Source organism: Anolis carolinensis, unplaced genomic scaffold (assembly GCF_035594765.1).
Source record: "Anolis carolinensis isolate JA03-04 unplaced genomic scaffold, rAnoCar3.1.pri scaffold_7, whole genome shotgun sequence".
Classification (NCBI taxonomy): domain Eukaryota; kingdom Metazoa; phylum Chordata; class Lepidosauria; order Squamata; family Dactyloidae; genus Anolis; species Anolis carolinensis.
This window is the reverse complement of record NW_026943818.1, coordinates 33,865,027-33,889,453: the sequence shown is the minus strand read 5'-3', so window position 1 is coordinate 33,889,453 and position 24,427 is coordinate 33,865,027. Positions and strand designations below refer to the sequence as shown.

Sequence of the window (24,427 nt, the reverse complement as noted above, 5' to 3'; positions counted from 1 at the left end):
AATAATAATATTAGTAGTAGTTAACAACAACCAACAACGACAATAAATGAATCCTAGAGTTGAAAGAGACCCCAAGGGCCGTCCAGTCCAATCCTTGCTATACAGGAAAGGCACAATCAAAGCACTCCCAACAGATGCTCATCCAGTCTCCAATAATAATAATAATAATAATAATAATAATAATAATAATAATAATAATAATAATAGAGTTGGAAGCCTACTCTCACAAACCTGACACTCCTGAGAAAGGTAAAATTAAACCCCTAAGCAAGGGCCAAGGCATGGTAATAATAATATTAGTAGTAGTTAACAACAACCAACAACGACAATAAATGAATCCTAGAGTTGAAAGAGACCCCAAGGGCCGTCCAGTCCAATCCTTGCTATACAGGAAAGGCACAATCAAAGCACTCCCAACAGATGCTCATCCAGTCTCCAATAATAATAATAATAATAATAATAATAATAATAATAATAATAATAATAATAATAGAGTTGGAAGAGACTTCCAAGGGCCTTCCAGTCCAACCCTTGCCATACAGGAAAGGCACAATCAAAGCACTCCCAACAGATGTCCATCCAGTCTCCGATAAATAATAATAATAATAATAATAGAGTTGGAAGCCTACTCTCACAAACCTGACACTCCTGAGAAATGTAAAATTAAACCACTAAGCAAGGGCCAAGGCATGGTAATAATATTATTAGTAGTAGTAACAACAACCAACAACGACAACAAATGAATCCTAGAGTTGAAAGAGACCCCAAGGGCCGTCCAGTCCAATCCTTGCTATACAGGAAAGGCACAATCAAAGCACTCCCAACAGATGTCAGTCCAGTCTCCAATAATAATAATAATAATAATAATAATAATAATAATAATAAAAAAAGACACCCCAAGGGCCATCCAGTCCAACAGCTGTCATACAGGAAATGTACAATCAAAGCACTCCCAACAGATGTCAGTCCAGTCTCCGATAATAATAATAATAATAATAATAATAATAATAATAATAATAGAAGACACCCCAAGGGCCATTCAGTCTAACAGCTGTCATACAGGAAATGTACAATCAAAGCACTCCCAACAGATGTCAGTCCAGTCTCCAATAATAATAATAATAATAATAATAATAATAATAATAATAAAAGACACCCCAAGGGCCATTCAGTCTAACAGCTGTCATACAGGAAATGTACAATCAAAGCTCTCCCAACAGATGTCAGTCCAGTCTCCAATAATAATAATAATAATAATAATAATAATAATAATAATAATAATAATAATAGAAGACACCCCAAGGGCCATTCAGTCCAACAGCTGTCATACAGGAAATGTACAATCAAAGCACTCCCAACAGATGTCAGTCCAGTCTCCAATAATAATAATAATAATAATAATAATAATAATAATAATAATAATAGAAGACACCCCAAGGGCCATTCAGTCCAACAGCTGTCATACAGGAAATGTACAATCAAAGCACTCCCAACAGATGTCCACCCAGTCTCCGATAATAATAATAGTAATAATAATAGTAATAATAATACTAGAGTTGGAAGAGACCCCAAGGGAGAATGTGAGACCCCCGTTTCCCATCCAGAACAGAATCAAGCCACCCAATGATGAGAGAAACAACGAGACGTTTATTGCTACAGAGCTGCGGTGCCGCCGAGCGTGCCGGCCACAACGTCCGCCACCATCCCGTCCCCGGGAGCCCGTGCCAGTTTGTTCAGGCCGGCCCCACCAACTGGTTTTGGCTTGAAGGCCGGCCGTCATGGAGGCAGAGCGTCCCGGGAAAGCGGAGGGGCAAGTTGCGGGACACGACAACGGGGGAGCCGGGCCTACAGGTAAGCGGGCAGGTCCTTCTCGATCACCTGTCGGGAGAGAAAGAGAAGCGTGAGAAGTCCACGTCACTAGCCAGCTTGATTAGCATTGAATAGCCTTGCAGCTTCAAAGCCTGGCTGCTTCCTGACTTGGGGGGGGGGATCCTTTATTGGCCCTGGCTACCAGTATTAAAAAAACCTCTAAAATCAGGGCAGTAAATAAAGAACACCACTCAGAAAATAGAAGAATTCCAGACAGGAAACAATCGGGGCCAGCTAACACCCCCCCAGTAACGGCAGGAAGAAGCAAAACCTCCCTCCCAGCTTCCATAGGAGCTCATTGAATAAAGGAACAACCTGAACGTCATCCACTTATAACGGGGTCATCCAAATGCCAGACAAACAATCAGGGCCAGCGAACACTTCTCAACAAAGACAGGAAGAAGCAAAATTTCCGTCCCAGCTTCCTTCAAGATTCTCCATAGGAGCTCATTGAAGAAAGGAACACCCCAAACAGCATCCGCTTACAATGAGGTCGTCCAAATGCTAGGCAGGAAACAATTGGGGCCAGCTAACACATCCCAACAAAGAATTCCCGCAGGCGGGAAGAAGCAAAACCTCCCAGCTTCCGTCAAGATTCTCCATAGAAACTCATTGAAGAAAGGAACACCCCAAATGTCATCCACTTACAATGGGGTCGTCCAACTGCCAGACAGAAAACAATCAGGGCCAGCGAACATCTCCCAACAAAGGCAGGAAGCAGCAAAATTTCCCTCCCAGCTTCCGTCAAGACTTTCCATAGAAGCTCATTAAAGAAAAGAACATCCTGAACATCATCCTGTTACAACGGGGTTGTCCGAATGCCAGGCAGGAAACAATCGGGGCCAGCTAACACCTCCCAACAAAGGATTCCCACAGGTGGGAAGAAGCAAAACCTCCCAGCTTCCGTCAAGATTCTCCATAGAAGCTCATTGAAGAAAGGAACACTCCGAACAGCATCCACTTACAACGGGGTTGTCCAAATGCCAGGCAGGAAACAATCGGGGCCAGCTAACACTTCCCAACAAAGGCGGGAAGTAGCAAAACCTCCCAGCTTCCATAGAAGCTTATTGAATAAAGGAACAACTCAAACACAATCCACTTACAACGGGGTCGTCCATGGGGCTGTACCGCTTGACCACTTGTCCTTCCTTGTTGATGAGGAACTGGAGAAGAAAGAAGAGCGGGTGAAATACGGAGCGCGAGGCTCCGAAAGTGGAGCGTCACAAAGACACGGGATCCCGCCAACAGTCAAAGAGAGAGGACTTACCTTGCTGAAGTTCCACTTTATTGCGCTGGTGAAAAAAAGGAAGGAAAAAAACACATTTTTAGTTCCACAAACAAACAAAAAACAAACAGCGGTGAGTCAAGAAATGATTTTGGGACTCACTTTCCCAGGGTGCCCCTGCCCTTGGGCTGGCTCTTCATCCATTTCCAGAGCGGGTGGGCACCCTCCCCGTTGACTTCAATCTTGCTGAACATGTCGAACTTCACCCCGTAGCCCGCCGCAAAGGCCTTGATGTCCGCCTCGGTGCCGGGCTCCTGGAGAGAAAAAAAAATAAATTAAATATTCCAGAAGCATCCTCTCCTGACATTTCGCCCACATCTACGACAGGCATCTTCAGAGGTTGCGAGGTATATTGGAAACCCAGTGTTTCCGGCCACGAAAGCCTTCGACAACACATAATAATAAATATTCCATAATAATAATAATAATAAATATTCCAGAAGCATCCTCTCCTGACATTTCGCCCACATCTACGACAGGCATCCTCAGAGGTTGCGAGGTATATTGGAAACCCAGTGTTTCCGGCCACGAAAGCCTTCGACAACACATAATAATAAATATTCCATAATAATAATAATAATAAATATTCCAGAAGCATCCTCTCCTGACATTTCGCCCACATCTACGGCAGGCATCCTCAGTGGTTGCGAGGTATATTGGAAACCCAGTGATTCCGGCCATGAAAGCCTTCGACAACACATAATAATAAATATTCCATAATAATAATAATATTAAATATTCCAGAAGCATCCTCTCCTGACATTTCGCCCACATCTACGGCAGGCATCCTCAGAGGTTGCGAGGTATATTGGAAACCCAGTGATTCCGGCCATGAAAGCCTTCGACAACACATAATAGTAAATATTCCATAATAATAATATTAAATATTCCAGAAGCATTCTCTCCTGACGTTTCGCCCACATCTATGGCAGGCATCCTCAGAGGTTGGCAGGTATATTGGAAACCCAGTGTTTCCGGCCACGAAAGCCTTCGACAACACATAATAATAAATATTCCATAATAATAATAATAATAAATATTCCAGAAGCATCCTCTCCTGACATTTCGCCCACATCTATGGCAGGCATCCTCAGAGGTTGCGAGGTATATTGGAAACCCAGTGATTCCGGCCATGAAAGCCTTCGACAACACATAATAATAAATATTCCATAATAATAATAATATTAAATATTCCAGAAGCATCCTCTCCTGACATTTCGCCCACATCTATGGCAGGCATCCTCAGAGGTTGCGAGGTATATTGGAAACCCAGTGATTCCGGCCATGAAAGCCTTTCACAACACATAATAAATATTCCATAATAATAATAATATTAAATATTCCAGAAGCATCCTCTCCTGACATTTCGCCCACATCTACGGCAGGCATCCTCAGAGGTTGCGAGGTATATTGGAAACCCAGTGATTCCGGCCATGAAAGCCTTCGACAACACATAATAATAAATATTCAATAATAATAATAATATGCCTTAATAATATTAAATATTCCAGAAGCATCCTCTCCTGACATTTCGCCCACATCTACGGCAGGCATCCTCAGAGGTTGCGAGGTATATTGGAAACCCAGTGTTTCCGGCCACGAAAGCCTTCGACAACACATAATAGTAAATATTCCATAATAATAATATTAAATATTCCAGAAGCATTCTCTCCTGACATTTCGCCCACATCTACGACAGGCATCCTCAGAGGTTGCGAGGTATATTGGAAACCCAGTGATTCCGGCCATGAAAGCCTTCGACAATACATAATAATAAATATTCCATAATTATAATAATCCTATGTAATATAACAATAATATTCCTATGTATTATTATTATTATTATGGCATATTAATATAGTACATAGGAATATTATTGTTATAATACTACGTAGGAATATTATTATTATTATTGAATAAATCCAGTGATTCTGGCCATGAAAGCCTTCGACAACACATAATAATACATATTTAATAATATTCCTATGTAATATAACAATAACCTTATGTAATATTATTATTATTCTATTATGACACAGCAAACAAGATATGCTGGATTTCATTTCACAAAATCACAAGTCGAACACTTCCCAAGTGTCTATTATTATTATTATTATTATTATTATTATTATGGCATATTATAATATTACATAAGAATATTATTGTTATACTACTACATAGGATTATTATGGAATATTTATTATGTGTTGTCAGAGACTTTCATGGCCAGAATCACTGGGTTTATTATTATTATTATTATACCAAATAGGAATATTTATTATTATTATTAAGGTATATTATTATTATTATTATTATTATTATTATTATTATTATTATTATTATTATAAATATTCCTATGTGGTATAATAATAAACCCAGTGATTCTGGCCATGAAAGCCTTTGACAACTCATAATAAATATTCAATAATAATAAATATTCCTATGTAGTATTATAACAATAATATTCCTATATAATATAATAATAATATGCCGTAATAATAATAAATATTCCTATGTAACATAATAATAATATGCCTCAATAACAATTATAAATATTCCAAAAGCATTCTCTCCTGACATTTCGCCCACATCTACAGCAGGCATCCTCAGAGGTTGGCAGGTATATTGGAAGCTCAGTGATTAAGGCCATGAAAGCCTTCGACAACACATAATAATAAATATTCCATAATAATAATAAATATTCCTATGTAGTATAATAATAATAATAATATTCCTATCTATATATATAAAAGAGTGATGGCATCACGGCAGCGGACAAAACAACAAAAGTAAACACCCCACAACCTCGAAAATTGACATCACAACCCCTCATCCATGCCTCTAGGTTGATACAACGAAAAGAAAAGAAAAATAAAGTCCTAATTAGAGGGAGAGGAAGAATTGTTTTTATCCAATTGCTGCCAGTTAGAAGGCTAAGCTCCACTCACTTGGTCTCCTAGCAACCCACTCAGCCCAGGGGACCCTTTACCTTAACTACCACCAATTCCTCAATACTTTATTTCCCATACCTCGCCACAGCAACGCCTGGCTGGGCACAGCTAGTGTAATATAATAATATGCCATAATAATAATAATAGTAATAATAATTCCTATGTAGTATTATAATAATAATGAATATGAAAACCTTTGACAACACATAAGTATTCCGTAATAATAATAGTAATATTCCTATGAATGCAGCACTCAATAGCCTTGCAGTTTGAAAGCCTGCCGAGGGGGAATCCTTTGTTGGGAGGTGTTAGCCGGCCCTGGTTGTTTCCTGTCTGGAATTCCCCTGTTTGCGGAGTGTTGCTCTTTATTTACAGTCAGCCACTCTCCCCTGCAAGTCATACCTGTTTGCCAAACTGGTTGCAGGGGAAGGCGAGGATCCGCAAACCACGCTCTGCGTATCGACTATACATGTCGACAAACTGAGTGTAGTTTGCGGGGGTCTTGCCTCATTTCGACGCCACGTTGGTGATGATGCAGACGTGGCCCCTGAAAGAGAAAAGCGAGATTGAGGCAGATATAGATTTGAAATTTTAATTGGACAATATGAAACTTACCGTATATACTCAAGGATGAGCCGACCCTAATATAAGCCGAGGCGCCTAATTTTGCCACAAAACAACTGGAAACTTATTGACTCGAGTATAAGCCAAGGGTGGGAAATGCAGCAGCTACGGGCCAATTTCAAAATGAAAATAGATCCCAATCTATATATATAAAATGATAAAGTTGTTTGCGCAGTGACTATAACAACAAAACTAAACATCCCAGAAATACGAAATTTGGCAACACAATGCAAAAGGCTTGCCTCCAGGTTACAACAACACAACCACACCACAAAACCACAATCCAGACCCACAAAACTCACAACAACGCATCATGCGATAACAACACAACTAAACGCCCCAGAAATACAAAACTTGGCACACAACTAAACGCCCCAGAAATACAAAACTTCACAACACAACACAAAAGCCTTGCCTCTCAGTTGTAACAACACAACCACACCACAAAACCACAATCCAGACCCACAAAACTCACAACAATGCATCGTGACTATAACAACACAACTAAACGACCCAGAAATACAAAACTTCGCAACACAACACTAAAGCCTTCCTCTCAGTTGTAACAACACAACCACACCACAAAACCACAATCCAGACCCACAAAACTCACAACAACGCATTGTGACTATAACAAATACAACATTTGACAACACAACTCATCCACCTCCCCAATCCCTACATTCACACTTGGCCTCCAAAAAAACAATTACAATAATAACAATGACAACAACAACAACAACAAGAATCAACACCATCACAGGCAAGAAACAGCCAGGCACTGAGGCTGAGAGGCCAGTCAGTGCTACACTGGGCCTCCAAAAAACAATACAGTAGCATCTAACTTATCCAACCTTCATGACCACTACAACAACAATAATAATAAACACATACACAGGCAAAACAAAAAAAAGACTATTGTACCACAATAAAAATATAAACCGCACTCACCAGAATCAGACATTACAACAACAAACCAAAGACAACAGGGATCTCAACCAATTATCAATCAACACAAAAATTGAAGAAGGTAACAGACTTCAAATACTACTACTAATGTGAGTATAAAGAAGGTGGAGGTCACAGCATAAATACAACCTAATGTAGACTGACCAACACCACCAGACTCAGACACAGCAACGCGTGGCCGGGCACAGCTAGTGTCTATATAAACAATACAGACCTAGATATAGATCTATAATTATATATACTAATTTCACATATGCATTTCCCCCTGAAACGTTTGCAAATCCTCTCTCTTTATATGTGCATTTTCCTCCTGCAATATTGGCAAGCCCTCTATATGTATATTCATATCTATCTAGACATTACATAGATAATTATATCTGTATAGGATTTGCAAAGACTTGCAAACATATGAGGGGGAAATTCATATATAAAATTAATGTATATAGATAGGTACAAATACAGTGGAGTCTCACTTATCCAAGCTAAACGGGCCGGCAGAAGCTTGGATAAGGGGATATCTTGGATAATAAGGAGGGATTAAGGAAAAGCCTATTAAACATCAAATTAGGTTATGATTTTACAAATTAAGCACCAAAACATCATGTTATACAACAAATTTGACAGAAAATGTAGTTCAATACGCAGTAACGTTATGTAGTAATTACTGTATTTATGAATTTAGCACCAAAATATCATGATATATTGAAAACATTGACTACAAAAATGGCTTGGATAATCCAAAAACTTGGATAAGCAAGGCTTGGAGAAGTGAGACTCTACTGTAATAGTAATAATAAATGCAGTAAAATAATAAATGTAATAATAGAGTAAAATAATAAATCTATTAATAATAATAAAAATAGAGTAAAATAAATGTAAATGTAACAATAATAAAAAGTAATAAATTTAATAATAAGTAGAGTAAAATAATAAATGTATTAATAAGAATAAAAATAGAGAGAAATAAATGTAAAAGTAACAATAATAGAGTAATAAATGTAATAATAAATAGAGTAAAATAATAAATATATTAATAATAAAAATAGAGTAAAATAATAATAATAATAATAATAATAATAATAATAATAATAATAATAATTTTATTTTTATACCACGCCTCATCTTCCCAAAGGGACTCAGGGCGGCTTACATGGGGCCAAGCCCAGGCTAAACAGACAGTGTAAAAACACAACAATAAAACAAATCAATCAACAATAGAAGAGATCATAAAACTAACAAGGTCAATAATAAATGTAAAAGTAACAACAATAATAGAGGTAAATAATAATAGAGTAAAATAATAAATGCAATAATAATTAATAGAGTAAAATAATAAATGTAACAATACCAATAATAATAGAGAAAAATAATAAATATACCATATATACTTGAGTATAAGCCGACCTGATTATAAGCCAACCAGGGCCCTCACCTGAGTATAAGCCGAGGAGGGGGTTTTTTTCAGTCCTAAAAAAGGGCTGAAAAACTAGGCTTATACTCGAGTAAATACAGTGTGTGTGTATATATATATATGAAATTTCAATTAGACAATATGAAACTTACATCTATACACATAATAATTGCCAGAAGCCTCACCCTCAAGGTAAAATATGCTGGCATTTCGGCTCATCTCATTTGCCTTTGGCCTCACCCATACATTGCATCGTTAGTTATGCCCTGAACTGCTTTTAATTTTTCCCTGAGTTTGTGTTGCCTCACGCCGTTTGTTAGAAATACTCCCGACTCGCTTGACGATTTTATTCTAATGGTCCCATTAGAATAAAATGCAACACAACAACTCAGCGTCTTGTTGACGCGCGTTTTTCTCCATGCCTTACACGTAGACTTCCCTCGATATAGGATGCTGGGAATGACTGAATCGTTACCCAAGTTTGGCTGTCCGTAAGGTTAGTTAGAAGGCCTGAGATAGGCCTGAGAAAGTTAGAGCCTGAGATAGGGCTGAGCCTCTATACCTCTCCTGAGGTGCTTGTTGGGACACAGAGGGTGGAGCTAGGGAATGAGGCGGGGCCTCCTTCCAAGGGTCTGAGATAGGGCTGAGCCTCTATACTGTCCTGAGGTGCTTGTTGGGACACAGAGGGCAGAGCTAGGGAATGAGCCAGGGCCTCCTTCCAAGAGCCTGAGATAGGGCTGAGCCTCTATACCTCTTCTGAGAGGCCTTTTAGGATGAAAGGGCGGAGCTAGAAGAGTGGGCGTGGCTTCTTCCCAAGAGCCCGAGACAGGGCTGAGCCTCTATACTGTCCTGAGGTGCTTGTTGGGACACAGAGGGTGGAGCTAGGGAATGAGGCGGGGCCTCCTTCCAAGAGCCTGAGATAGGGCTGAGCCTCTATACCTCTTCTGAGAGGCCTTTTAGGATGAAAGGGCGGAGCTAGAAGAGTGGGCGTGGCTTCTTCCCAAGAGCCCGAGACAGGGCTGAGCCTCTATACTGTCCTGAGGTGCTTGTTGGGACACAGAGGGCGGAGCTAGGGAATGAGGCGGGGCCTCCTTCCAAGAGCCTGAGATAGGGCTGAGCCTCTATACTGTCCTGAGGTGCTTGTTGGGGCACAGAGGGCGGAGCTAGGGAATGAGGCGGGGCTTCCTTCCAAGAGCCTGAGATAGGGCTGAGCCTCTACCTCCCCTGAGGTGCTTGTTGGGACACAGAGGGCGGAGCTAGGGAATGAGGCGGGGCCTCCTTCCAAGAGCCTGAGATAGGGCTGAGCCTCTATACTGTCCTGAGGTGCTTGTTGGGGCACAGAGGGCGGAGCTAGGGAATGAGGCGGGGCTTCCTTCCAAGAGCCTGAGATAGGGCTGAGCCTCTACCTCCCCTGAGGTGCTTGTTGGGACACAGAGGGCGGAGCTAGGGAATGAGGCGGGGCTTCCTTCCAAGAGCCTGAGATAGGGCTGAGCCTCTACCTCCCCTGAGGTGCTTGTTGGGGCACAGAGGGCGGAGCTAGGGAATGAGGCGGGGCTTCCTTCCAAGAGCCTGAGATAGGGCTGAGCCTCTACCTCCCCTGAGGTGCTTGTTGGGACACAGAGGGCGGAGCTAGGGAATGAGGCGGGGCCTCCTTCCAAGAGCCTGAGATAGGGCTGAGCCTCTATACCTCCCCTGAGTTGCTTGTTAGAACACGGGGGCAGGGTATAGAGGTTCAGCCATGACAGTCAGTTGGGAAGAGGCTTCGCCCCCTCCTCTAACCCCGCGCCCTGTGTCCTGGCAGGCACCACAGGACAGGGATAGATGCTCAGCCCTGCCTCAGAGCTCGTAAATCTGCCCATCCCAGTCCTGGCCGCCCATTCGTGGGAGAGAGGGAAAGAAAGGTTAGTTAGAGGGTCAGAAAGACTTGTGAGAAGCAGTCCTTGAGACCCAGGTGCCAAAGGGATGATGTCATGGGTTCTTGGTTGAGTTTTAGCTTAAATTGAGTGGTACTTTCTTAGTCTATTCGGAGCAGACAACTTAGCCAGCTTAGTTTGACTTCCATTATTAAATTCCAATGGGTTCAACCCAGAAAAACAAAACATAAATAGAGCCATCAAGCTTTTGAAATGTGTATACATTTTTTTGGGACACTGTATCTCACACCTGAGCAGACATACATCTATCTATATATATAAAAGAGTGATGGTATCATGGCAGCGGACAAAACAACAAAAGTAAACACCCCACAACCTCGAAAATTGACAGCACAACCCCTCATCCATGCCTCTAGGTTGATACAATAAAAAGAAAAATAAAGTCCTAATTAGAGGGAGAGGAATAATTGTTTTTATCCAATTGCTGCCAGTTACAAGGCTAAGCTCCGCTCACTTGGTCTCCTAGCAACACACTCAGCCCAGGGGACCCTTTACCTTAACTACCGCCAATTCCTCAATACTTTATTTCCCATACCACCATACTTCGCCACAGCAACGCGTGGCTGGGCACAGCTACTACATATATATTTTTGGGTCCTGGCATTGAAAATGGTAGATATTTTTAACCGAAACCCTGCCAGTATTTTAAGTTGGCTAATGAATGATATATGTCCTGAGTTTGGTCTAAAGCCATCAAGCCACGTAAGAGCCTTTGAAGTACAAACACATGTACATAAATATTTTTAATTGATAATGACAATCTTTTGAGACTGGGACAATGGATTGGCGTAAGAATCTGGAACTGAATTTGATTCTTGGTTTCTCCAAAACCACCTCGGAGTGGAAACAAACATTCAAAGAAGGGAGAGACAGACCTGTACTTTTCCAGAGAGACATCGTTGCCATCGATATCCAGAGCGTGGAAGTCGTAGATGGATTTCGCCGACTGCCAGTCGGTCTCTTGCGCACACTACGGGGAGGAGAGAAAACACAGACAGGCATTTAATGTGAGCCAGCAGCCCTCAAATTGGGGGTTCTGGGAATGATAGGCATTGCAGTCATCTATCTCTATATATAAAAGGCTTTTGGCGTCACGGCGATGCACAAAACAACAAAACCCAAAACCCCCCAAACTTGAAAATTTACCACACAAACCATCATCCCCGCGTCAAGTATGATACCACACAATGATACTAAAAACACAATCAAAACACCCAAAAACCGCAACAAACAATGTGCGCATGCGCATACACAACCCTCCCAACCCTTCCCGTGCACGCTCACAAAGCCTTTTACATGTAGAAAACATGCTGCCCCCTCTTTCACCCACTAAACCGCCTCCACCCACTGCGGCCAGGCCAAACTAGTATATATATAAAAATTTAATGTGCTTTTTACTATGTAGTAAACAACAAAACCACTGAACCAAATCACACCAAATTTGGCCACAAAAGACATTGTCATCCCAAATATGTCTTTAACTAAAAAAAAAACCTAGAAAAATAAAGTCCAAATTAGAGGACCAGGAAAAGCTGTGTATGCCAATCTATATATATAAAAGGGTAATGAAATTTTGGCCTAGGACAAAACAACAAAACTACACATCCCAGAAACACTAAACTTGGCAGCACAACCCCTCATCAATGCCTCTAAGTTCATACAACAAAAAGAAAAGAAAAATAAAGTCCTAATTAGAGGGAGAGGAAGAATTGTTTTTATCCACTTGGTCTCCTAGCAACCCACTCAGTCCAGGGGACAGGCAGAGTTAGTCTTCACTTAGGCCTCTTCCACAGATTATCTAATTTGCACTGGATTATATGGCAGGGTAGACTCAAGGCCCTTCCACACAGCTACGTATATAACCCATTTATTTATCTATATATATAAAAGGGTAATGGAATCACAGCACCGGACAAAACAACTAAACTAAATGCCCCACAAACTTGAAAATTGACAGCAAAACCTCTCATCCACGCCTCTACGTTCATACAACAAAAAGAAAAGTAAAATTAAGTCCTAGCCACAGCAACGCGTGGCCAGGCACAGCTAGTCTATATATATATTTAAAAATGTAATGTGCTTTTTACTATGGAGTAAACAACAAAACCACTGGACCAAATCACACAAAATTTGGCCACAAAAGACATAGTCATCCCATCTACGTCTTTCAATAAAAAAACCTAGAAAAATAAAGTCCAAATTACAGATCCAGGAAAAGCTGTGTATGCCAATCCATATATAAAAAATGTAGTGCTTTTTACTATGGAGTAAACAACCAAACCACTGGACCAAATCACACCAAATTTGGCCACAAAAGACATAGTCATCCCATCTACGTCTTTCAATAAAAAAAACCTAGAAAATTAAAGTCCAAATTAAAGAGGAAGAACTCTTTTTTTCCCTAGCTGCCCACTCGGCCATTTAATGGCGCCCAGGGCCTCTTCACTCAGGCCTCTTCCACACCGCCTATAAAATACAGATTATCTCATTTGAACTTGATTATATGGCAGTGTAGACTCAAGGCCCTTCCACACAGCTATATAACCAAGAATGCCAGCTAGTTATACAATAGGTATACACAACAGGAGGAAGCCACGTATAAAAAGGAAGTGCATTTCCGTTCTGTGTCTGGACAGACCTGATTCTCAACAGCATCCCCTGCATTTCAACATCATCATTGTAAACATTGATCTGCCCAAGCAACAAATCTAAGCAAATGCTTTGCTAAAACGGCGTCGCACAGACTCCTTCCGCATCGACAACAACTATCCTTGGTTGTCACCATCGGGAAGCATTTTCTCTATCGGGGAGAACCAGATATTCTGGGAGTCACTTTTGCCGCGTCAGGAAAAAGTCTCGGAAGCTATGATGTAGTTACTATCGTGATCCAAGTTGTTTTCTACTTTAGCAACCACAACTTGGACTTCTCCTTCAAGACTCGATCCCAGAGGAGGAATTCCAGGGGGACCGGGTTCCGATTATATGCAAAAAACACTGGGCCGAACTCAATTGTTGTGTTACGAGATGTATTTACATCCCACTTGTATTTACGCTCTGCTTTGGAACCACGATCCAAAGCGGACGACTTAATCCGGCATCGTGTTGCGATGTGTAACGGCCATTCCAGAAATGTGTTGTTGTGAGTTTTCTGGGCTGCATGGCCATGTTCCAGAATATTATTATTATTTTATTATGACACAGCAAACAAGATAGATATGCTGGATTTCGTATCACAAAATTATTATTATTATGACATAGTAAACAAGATAGATATGCTAGATTTCGTATCACAAAATTATTATTTTATTATGACATAGCAAACAAGATAGATATGCTGGATTTCGTATCACAAAATTATTATTATTATGACACAGCAAACAAGATAGATATGCTGGATTTCGTATCACAAAATTATATTATTATTATTTTATTATGACACAGCAAACAAGATAGATATGCTGGATTTCGTATCACAAAATTATTATTATTATGACACAGCAAACTAGATAGATATGCTGGATTTCGTATCACAAAATTATTATTATTATGACATAGCAAACAAGATAGATATGCTAGATTTCGTATCACAAAATTATTATTTTATTATGACACAGCAAACAAGATAGATATGCTGGATTTCGTATCACAAAATTATTATTTTATTATGACATAGCAAACAAGATAGATATGCTGGATTTCGTATCACAAAATTATTATTATTATTATGACATAGCAAACAAGATAGATATGCTGGATTTCGTATCACAAAATTATTATTTTATTATGACACAGCAAACAAGATAGATATGCTGGATTTCGTATCACAAAATTATTATTATTATGACATAGCAAACAAGATAGATATGCTGGATTTCGTATCACAAAATTATTATTATTATGACATAGCAAACAAGATAGATATGCTGGATTTCGTATCACAAAATTATTATTATTATGACACAGCAAACAAGATAGATATGCTGGATTTCGTATCACAAAATTATTATTTTATTATGACATAGCAAACAAGATAGATATGCTGGATTTCGTATCACAAAATTATTATTTTATTATGACACAGCAAACAAGATAGATATGCTGGATTTCGTATCACAAAATTATTATTTTATTATGACACAGCAAACAAGATAGATATGCTGGATTTCGTATCACAAAATATTATTTTATTATGACACAGCAAACAAAATAGATATGCTAGATTTCGTATCACAAAATTATTATTTTATTATGACATAGCAAACAAGATAGATATGCTGGATTTCGTATCACAAAATTATTATTATTATTTATTTCTATCCCGCTTTTCTCCCGTGGGTGGGATTCAAGGCGGCGTACAACATATAAAATTCATACAAATTAATAATAATAATAATATTCTTATATTCCGTCCCATCTACCCGAAGGGACTCGGGGTGGCTCACCAAACCCAGCAATACACAATAAAACACAATCACATAAATACATTCAAAACATATAAAATCATAAATAATACATTAAAACATACTCAAGCAATAGCTAGTAGTCCGAAGCATTCTCTCCTGACGTTTCACCCACATCTACGGCATAATAATAATGATAATAATAATAAATATTCCTATGTAGTGTAATAATATACCTTAATATTAAATATTCTAGAAGCACCCTCTCCTGACATTTCACCCACATCTACGGCATAATAATAATATTATTCCTATGTATTTATTTATTTATTTATTTGCGACATTTATAGACCGCCCTTCTCACCCCGAAGGGGACTCAGGGCAGTTTACAAGTATATATACATACAATATATTATATTATACAACTATATCGCAATATTATTAGTAATATTGCATGTAATATAAATATATAATTATAATAGTGAATTATAATTATTATTACATTGTATTACATCATAATATTATTATTAACATTACATGTATATACAATGTATTATAATATTAGTATAGTATAATATTACTATATATCATTATATCATTAAATTGATACAGGAGACAATAATAAATATTCCTATGAAATATAATAATATGCCTTAATCATATTAAATATTCCAGGAGCATCCTCTCCTGACATTTCACCCACATCTATGGCATAATAATAATAATAATTCCTATGTAATATAATATGCCTTAATCATATTAAATATTCCAGGAGCATCCTCTCCTGACATTTCACCCACATCTATGGCATAATAATAATAATAATTCCTATGTAATATAATATGCCTTAATCATATTAAATATTCCAGGAGCATCCTCTCCTGACATTTCACCCACATCTACGGCATAATAATAATAATAATAATTCCTATATAATATAATATGCCTTAATCATATTAAATATTCCAGGAGCATCCTCTCCTGACATTTCACCCACATCTATGGCATAATAATAATAATAATTCCTATGTAATATAATATGCCTTAATCATATTAAATATTCCAGGAGCATCCTTTCCTGACATTTCACCCACATCTATGGCATAATAATGAATATTCCTATGAAATATAATAATATGCCTTAATCATATTAAACATTCTAGAAGCATGCTCTCCTGACGTTTCGCCCACATCTACGGCAGGCACCCTCAGAGGTTGTGAGGTCTGTTGGAAACTAGGCAAGTGGGGTTTATATATCTATGATTGGGAGAAAGAACTCTTATTTGTTGGAGGCAAGTGTGAATGTCACCATTGGCCAGCCTGATTAGCACTGAATGGCCTTGCAGCTTCAAAGCCTGGCTGCGTCCAGCCTGGGGGAATCCTTTGTTGGGAGGTGTTAGAATATAATATATTCTCCCTACATGAGAGGAGACACCCTCTCCAAGGCAACACTCAAAAGTCAACGGAAAACATTGTCCCACGACAATGGTTTTGTCCTAACCATAATCCACAATGTTCCGAAGGGGAGAGTCAGGAGTGTCCTGTTTTCCTTCCGACGCCACGGTTGGATTAGTGGCCTTGTTTACCAAAGTATACATAAGACTTCAAAGCCTGTGTACGGATTTCTTTGTGCATGATGAGGTGTGCAATGTTCTACTAAGAGATTAACCGATTGGGAATTAAAAGAATCCAGGAAGGAGCAAGTGGGATGGAAGGGTGTCCAGCAGAGTGTCCTTCTAATCTGGGATTTGGCTTCTGGAGCACCTCCGGAAGAGAACAACAACAAGGATAAAAGACCTAAAAGCTGTACGAGGAAAGGACCGGGAAGCGAGTATCTCTCGCCTGCAGAAGAGAAGACAGGGTGAGACATGACAGCCATCTCCAAACAGCCTGGAGGAAGTCATAAAGGAAATTAATTTGCTTCACTGCTCTTTTTTCAGCTTATCACAGCGGCTCAAACTTTATTGCAGTATTTACAACTATATATACAAGACAGATCAGGCAATTACCAGACCGTCCGACATCTTCGAGCATGCTGTCAGGAGCGAACACTCCATTATTATCTCTAAACTTACATCCCGCTAGTAACTGGAAACTTTCCAAAGTTACACTCCAGCATTTCATTCCCACTCTATGCATTTAACTTCGTCACTTCTGGACTACACATAACTTTAAACTCCAAGCACAATTTCACACTGTACCAAGTAAATAAAAACCATACCAAATCAACTAACCCAAAGTTCCTCAAATAGGACAAAAATCTCCGAAAGTGCACAAAAGCACGAGGCCCAGATTATATAAAGGAAAGTGAAGAACCTGCTTTGATTGAAGTCAAAAATTATAAGCTCCTCAAAGCACAGCAGACAAAGAACCAGTACAAGAAAACCGCACTACAAACTAGAGCAGAATCAGTACAAGAAAACCGCACTACAAACTAGAGCAGAACCAGTACAAGAAAACCGCACTACAAACTAGAGCAGAACCAGTACAAGAAAACCGCACTACAAACTAGAGCAGAACCAGTACAAGAAAACCGCACTACAAACTAGAGCAGAACCAGTACAAGAAAACCGCACTACAAACTAGAGCAGAATCAGTACAAGAAACCCGCACTACAAACTAGAGCAGAACCAGTACAAGAAAACCGCACTACAAACTAGAGCAGAATCAGTACAAGAAAACCGCACTACAAACTAGAGCTGATAGCTGGCACAACAAAGCATTGCATGGGCAGTTCCTTGACAAAAATTGAAGGAAAGGTTGATAAGGAGAAGATCTGGCGACGGCTAATGGAAGATGAACATGCAAAAATACTGTGGGACTTCCGAATCCAGACTGACAAAGTTTTGGAACACAACACACCAGACCTCACGGTTGAAAACAATTTTATTTATTTAATATTATTTATTTAATACATGTATATCCCGCCCTTCTCAACCTGAAAGGGACTCAGAGCGGCTTACAAATTAAATTTACATACAATATTATATTATTAGCATAGCACAATACTGGCAATAAATGACCATATTGTACTATATCTATACATTGTAATATTATAAATACAATAAACAATATAACATTATTTATACCCTGAGAGCTTAGCCTTCTAACTGGCAGCAATTGGATAAAAACAATTATTCCTCTCCCTCTAATTAGGAGTTTATTTTTCTTTTCTTTTTGTTGTATCAACCTGGAGGTGTGGATGATGGATTGTGTTGTCAAATTTCGAGGTTGGGGGGCCTTTAGTTTTGTTGGTCGCCGGGATTCCATCACTCTTTTATATATATAGATAGATATCCTACTTTTTCCCTCTGAATGAGACTTCGAAGAAGACCCTTTATTGCCCGGAAGGTGAACCCAGGTACAAAGTGTTTGCACTTAGAATAACATATTTGCACCGGACAAAAGAGAGCCGAGAAAAAGAATCTGGTTGTTTACACTGTCGTCTTAGGACAATGGGCTTGAAATGCCATTCCTCTGCCCCGTAACCTTTGCTCTGACCGATCTGCAGAAACAACTAAACCATTGCTGCAGAAAATCCTTTGTCAGAAGCACATGATTGCATTGCACAAGGGTTCGCTTGTGTAACCAGCAACAAAAAGGGAAAAGATCAATGTGGGAGATTTGTTTGGCTTACTCGCTTTTCTTTTAATAGCCGGTCCAAGATAAGACAGATCCAAGGCCGCAAGAAAGACAACAAAACCTCCGGAGAGTGCAAAAGGTGGGCACTTTCTTGTGTTATCTCTGCATTGCAGCTAAAGTTGCCGGGCAAAGTCTGCAACTGCCTTTCCTTTGCTGCTCAATGCAAGTTACAAACAGATTGCAACCACAAGGCCAGTCACTTCGATGAGAGTTTGTGTGTGTATGTGTGTTTATATATATATATACGCCTCAAAGTTCAGTCTCTTTTTTATTTTTATTATTTAAATTTTATTGTGGAATATATTTATATCTATAGACACACACACATTTTGGTAGTTGTGATGAACTGGGGAAACTGTCATCGAAGTGAGATAGCAAAAAGCAAGTGTGTGTATATATTCCACAATAAAATTAAAATAATAATAAAAAGAAACTGGACTTTGAGACACACACACAAATTTTGGTAGGTGTGATGAACTGGGCAAACTCATGTATGTGTGTGTGTGTGTGTGTGTGTGTGTGTGTGTGTGTGTGTGTGTGTGTATATATATATATCCGTTATATATATATATATATATATATATATATATATATATATATATATATTCGAGTTTGCCCAGTTCATCACACCTACCAAAATTTGTGTGTGTGTCTCAAAGTCCAGTTCCTTTTCATATTATTATTTTAAAATTTTATTGTGATATATATATATATATATATATATATACACACACACACACACACACACACACACACACACACATAGAAACATACAATCTTGATATTCCACAATCAGAATATAAGTATTTCCTGCCAAAATAATATTAGAGAATAACAAGCAAGCTGGGTTGCTGTGAGTTTTCCCGACTGCACAGCCATATTTCAGAAGCATTCCCTCCTGATCCCCATCAAGGAGCGATCTAGACCAAACTATTTAGTAAATACTTAATTAAAATAAATAAAATATAAAATAAATACTAAAACGAATAAATAAAATACACAATAAATGTGTGTTGTCAAAGGCTTTCATGGCCGGAATCACTGGGTTGCAGTGAGTTTTTCGGGCTGCATGGCCATGCTCCAGAAGCATTCCCTCCTGACGTTTCTCCCCCATCTATGGCAGGCATCCTCAGAGGTTGTGAGGCTGGATGGCCATCTTTCGGGGGTGCTTTGAATGTGATTTTCCTGCTTTTTGGCAGAAAGTGGTTGGACTGGATGGCCCATGAGGTCCTCTTTTCCAACTCTATGATTCTAGGTGTTTGCTGGCCACTAAGGAAACAGGGGAACTCCAGACAGGAAACAATCAGGGCCAGCTAACACCTAGAATCATTTTTTAATGGGAAGGGAGTTACCAGAAGGCATGGAGATTTCCATATATTAGCCTGTTGCAATAAAGTTGGGAGATAGATCGGTATATAAATAAAGTTTTGTTGTTGTTGTCATAGTTGGTGAAAGATGGCACTCAGCGTTACTTGTTCAGCCTTAGATTGTTTTGCTTTCAACGGGCAGCAGTCAGACTTGCTTTGATTTGCGTGGCCCCGGGTGCAAGGCATCCCCAGAACGTACCTGCGGGTTCGCTACACCTCTGCTAATTGCAAGACGGCATTTGAGCAGCAATTATTTGCACACGCCAAGGCTTTGGAGTGACTCAGACCTTTGCTGGGAGGCGGATTGTTTACGGTTGCTTTCCAAGGGACAACACCACGAAGACAAGGCCCCAAAGGCTATGCATTTGGGTGAAGTGTACATTTCCAAGGCCCACGAGAGCCATCCCAAAGAAAGAATTGCATTTGGGGTGATTTCTCAGCCGCCATGTTCAAATACCTGCCCTATTTGATCTCCAACTATATATATATATAAAAGTCCAAAGTATGTATGCTTGCACCAAATTATGAACAATATATTTAAGGTATATATAAGTACTATAAGTGAGTAAAAATCACACCAAATTATTAACAATATTTGTAAGGTATATGTAAGTAAGTAAAAATTGCACCAAATTATGAACAATATATTTAAGGTATATATAAGTACCATAAGTAAGTAAAAATCACACCAAATTATTAACAATATTTGTAAGGTATATGTAAGTAAGTAAAAATTGCACCAAATTATGAACAATATATTTAAGGTATATATAAGTACCATAAGTAAGTAAGTAAAAATTGCACCAAATTATGAACAATATATTTAAGGTATATATAAGTACCATAAGTAAGTAAGTAAAAATTGCACCAAATTATTAATATATAGAAGGTATTTATAAGTGAGTAAAAATTGCACCAAATTATTAACAATATATTTAAGGTATACATAAGTAAGTAAAAATTGCACCAAATTATGAACAATATATTTAAGGTATATATAAGTACCATAAGTAAGTAAAAATCACACCAAATTATTAACAATATTTGTAAGATATATGTAAGTAAGTAAAAATTGCACCAAATTATGAACAATATATTTAAGGTATATATAAGTACCATAAGTAAGTAAGTAAAAATTGCACCAAATTATTAATATATAGAAGGTATTTATAAGTGAGTAAAAATTGCACCAAATTATTAACAATATATTTAAGGTATATATAAGTAAGTAAAAATTGCACCAAATTATGAACAATATATTTAAGGTATATATAAGTACCATAAGTAAGTAAGTAAAAATCACACCAAATTATTAACAATATTTGTAAGGTATATGTAAGTAAGTAAAAATTGCACCAAATTATGAACAATATATTTAAGGTATATATAAGTACCATAAGTAAGTAAGTAAAAATTGCACCAAATTATTAACAATATATTTAAGGTATATTTAAGTAAAAATTGCACCAAATTATTAATATATAGAAGGTATTTATAAGTGAGTAAAAATTGCACCAAATTATTAACAATATATTTAAGGTATACATAAGTAAGTAAAAATTGCACCAATTTATTAACAATATATTTAAGATATATATAAGTACGATAAGTAAGTAAGTAAAAATTGCACCCAATTATTAACACTATATTTAAGATATATATAAGTACCATAAGTAAGTAAAAATTGCACCCAATTATTAACACTATATTTAAGAGATATATAAGTACCATAAGTAAGTAAAAATTGCACCCAATTATTAACACTATATAGAAGGTATATGTAAGTAAAAATTGCACCAAATTATTAACACTATATAGAAGGTATATGTAAGTAAGTAAAAATTGCACCAAATTATTAACAATATATAGAATGTATTTGTAAGTAAATAAAATTGCACCAAATATATATATATATATATATATATATATATATATATATATATATAAAAATGTATGGCATATATCAGTAAGTAAAAATTGAAATGAGACCATTTCAGAGCTGAAGAAGGGAGAATGTAGGCCTTAGAGATGGAGAAGAGAGAAAGTAGAGCTGGAAAAGGGAGGAATTAGATCATTTCAGAGCTGAATAAGGGAGAACGTAGGCCTTAGAGATGGAGAAGGGCGAAAGCAGAGCTGGAAAAGGGAGGAATTAGATCATTTCAGAGCTGAATAAGGGAGAACGTAGGCCTTAGAGATGGGAAAGGGAGAAAGTAGGCCTTGGAGCTAGAGAAGGCAGGAATTGGGCTATCTTAGAGCTGGAGAATGGGGGAATTAAGTCTTCTCAGAGCTGGAGAAGGGAAAAAGTCAGCCTTAGAGATGGGAAAGGGAGAAAGTAGGCCTTGGAGCTAGAGAAGGCAGGAATTAGGCTATCTTAGAGCTGGAGAATGGGGAAATTAAGCCTTCTCAGAGCTGGAGAAGGGAAAAAGTCAGCCTTAGAGATGGAGAAGGGGGAAATCTGGCTATCTCAGAGCTGGAGAATGGGGAAATTAAGCCTTCTCAGAGCTGGAGAAGGGAAAAAGTCAGCCTTAGAGATGGAGAAGGGGGAAATCTGGCTATCTCAGAGCTGGAGAAGGGAGAAAGTAAGCCTTGGAGATGGAGAAGGGGGAAATTGGGCCATCTCAGAGCTGGAGAAGGGAGAAAGTAAGGCTTAGAGATGGAGAAGGGGGAAATCTGGCTATCTTAGAGCTGGAGAAGGGAGAAAGTAAGCCTTGGAGATGGAGAAGCGGAAAAATAGGCCATCTCAGAGCTGGAGAAGGGGGAAAGTAAGCCTTAGAGATGGAGAAGGGGGAAATCAGGCCATCTCAGAGAGGGTGAAGGGAGAAAGCAAGCCTTGGAGATAGAGAAGGGGGAAATTGGGCCATCTCAGAGCTGGAGAAGGGAGAAAGTAAGCCTTAGAGATGGAGAAGGGGGAAATCTGGCTATCTTAGAGCTGGAGAAGGGAGAAAGTAAGCCTTGGAGATGGAGAAGGGGAAAAATAGGCCATCTCAGAGCTGGAGAAGGGGGAAAGTAAGCCTTAGAGATGGAGAAGGGGAAAAATAGGCCATCTCAGAGCTGGAGAAGGGGGAAAGTAAGCCTTAGAGATGGAGAAGGGGGAAATCAGGCCATCTCAGAGAGGGTGAAGGGAGAAAGCAAGCCTTGGAGATAGAGAAGGGGGAAATTGGGCCATCTCAGAGCCGGAGAAGGGAGAAAGTAAGGCTTAGAGATGGAGAAAGGGGAAATTAGGCCATCTCAGAGAGGGAGAAGGGAGAAATTGGGCCATCTCAGAGAGGGAGAAGGGAGAAAGTCAGCCTTAGAGATGGAGAAGGGGGAAATCAGACCGTTTCAGAGAGGGTGAAGGGAGAAAGTAAACCTTAGAGATGGAGTAGGGGGAAAATAGGCCATCTCAGAGCTGGAGAAGGGAGAAAGTAAGGCTTAGAGATGGAGAAGGGGGAAATTGGGCCATCTCAGAGCCGGAGAAGGGAGAAAGTAAGGCTTAGAGATGGAGAAGGGGGAAATTGGGCCATCTCAGAGCCGGAGAAGGGAGAAAGTAAGGCTTAGAGATGGAGAAGGGGGAAATTGGGCCATCTCAGAGCTGGAGAAGGGAGAAAGTAGGCCTTAAGAGCTGGAGAAGGGAGAAAGTAGGACTTGGAGCTGAAAAAGGGGGGGATCGGGCCAACTCAGAGCTGGGGAAGGGAGAAAATAGGCCTTAGAGGTGGAGAAGGGAGAAAGTGAGTCTCCTCAGAGATGGAGAAGGGAGAAAGTAGGCCATTTTAGTGCCTGGGACTCACCATGGTGCGGATCAGCCCTCGCGTCGCCCAGACTCCACACAACAGCGTCCGCCTCAGCAAGATGCCCGGGCTCATCTCGCCCGGCCCTTATCTCCGTCCCCGGCTCTCACGCCTTCCTGTCAAAACTGGCCAATCAGCGCCTCACGATCATGTCTATCTCCGCCTCCTTGAGAGCTTGGTCCAATCGGAGGGCGCGGAGGAGCCTGAG

At 39.2% G+C, this 24,427-nt stretch overlaps 2 protein-coding genes across 2 annotated transcripts in view; one reads left to right on the top strand and one right to left on the bottom strand.

Annotated features, from left to right (window-relative positions):
- Nucleotides 1-1,627: 1,627 nt before the first annotated feature.
- gpx4 (glutathione peroxidase 4) lies at nucleotides 1,628-24,375 on the bottom strand. The gene is made up of 7 exons (XM_062960312.1): nucleotides 24,220-24,375; nucleotides 11,919-12,013; nucleotides 6,508-6,652; nucleotides 3,257-3,408; nucleotides 3,137-3,161; nucleotides 2,973-3,032; nucleotides 1,628-1,878 (listed from the first exon to the last, which is right to left on the bottom strand). The coding sequence occupies exons 1-7, from the start codon at nucleotides 24,292-24,294 to the stop codon at nucleotides 1,846-1,848; spliced, it is 585 nt and encodes a 194-aa protein (XP_062816382.1). The 5' UTR covers nucleotides 24,295-24,375; the 3' UTR covers nucleotides 1,628-1,845.
- polrmt (RNA polymerase mitochondrial) overlaps nucleotides 19,136-24,427 on the top strand; it is a 79,909-nt gene continuing 74,617 nt past the window's right edge. Inside the window, exon 1 of the mRNA XM_062960311.1 lies at nucleotides 19,136-19,164. The gene's annotated coding sequence lies outside the window, so the exon portion shown is untranslated. The remainder of the gene's footprint in view (nucleotides 19,165-24,427) is intronic.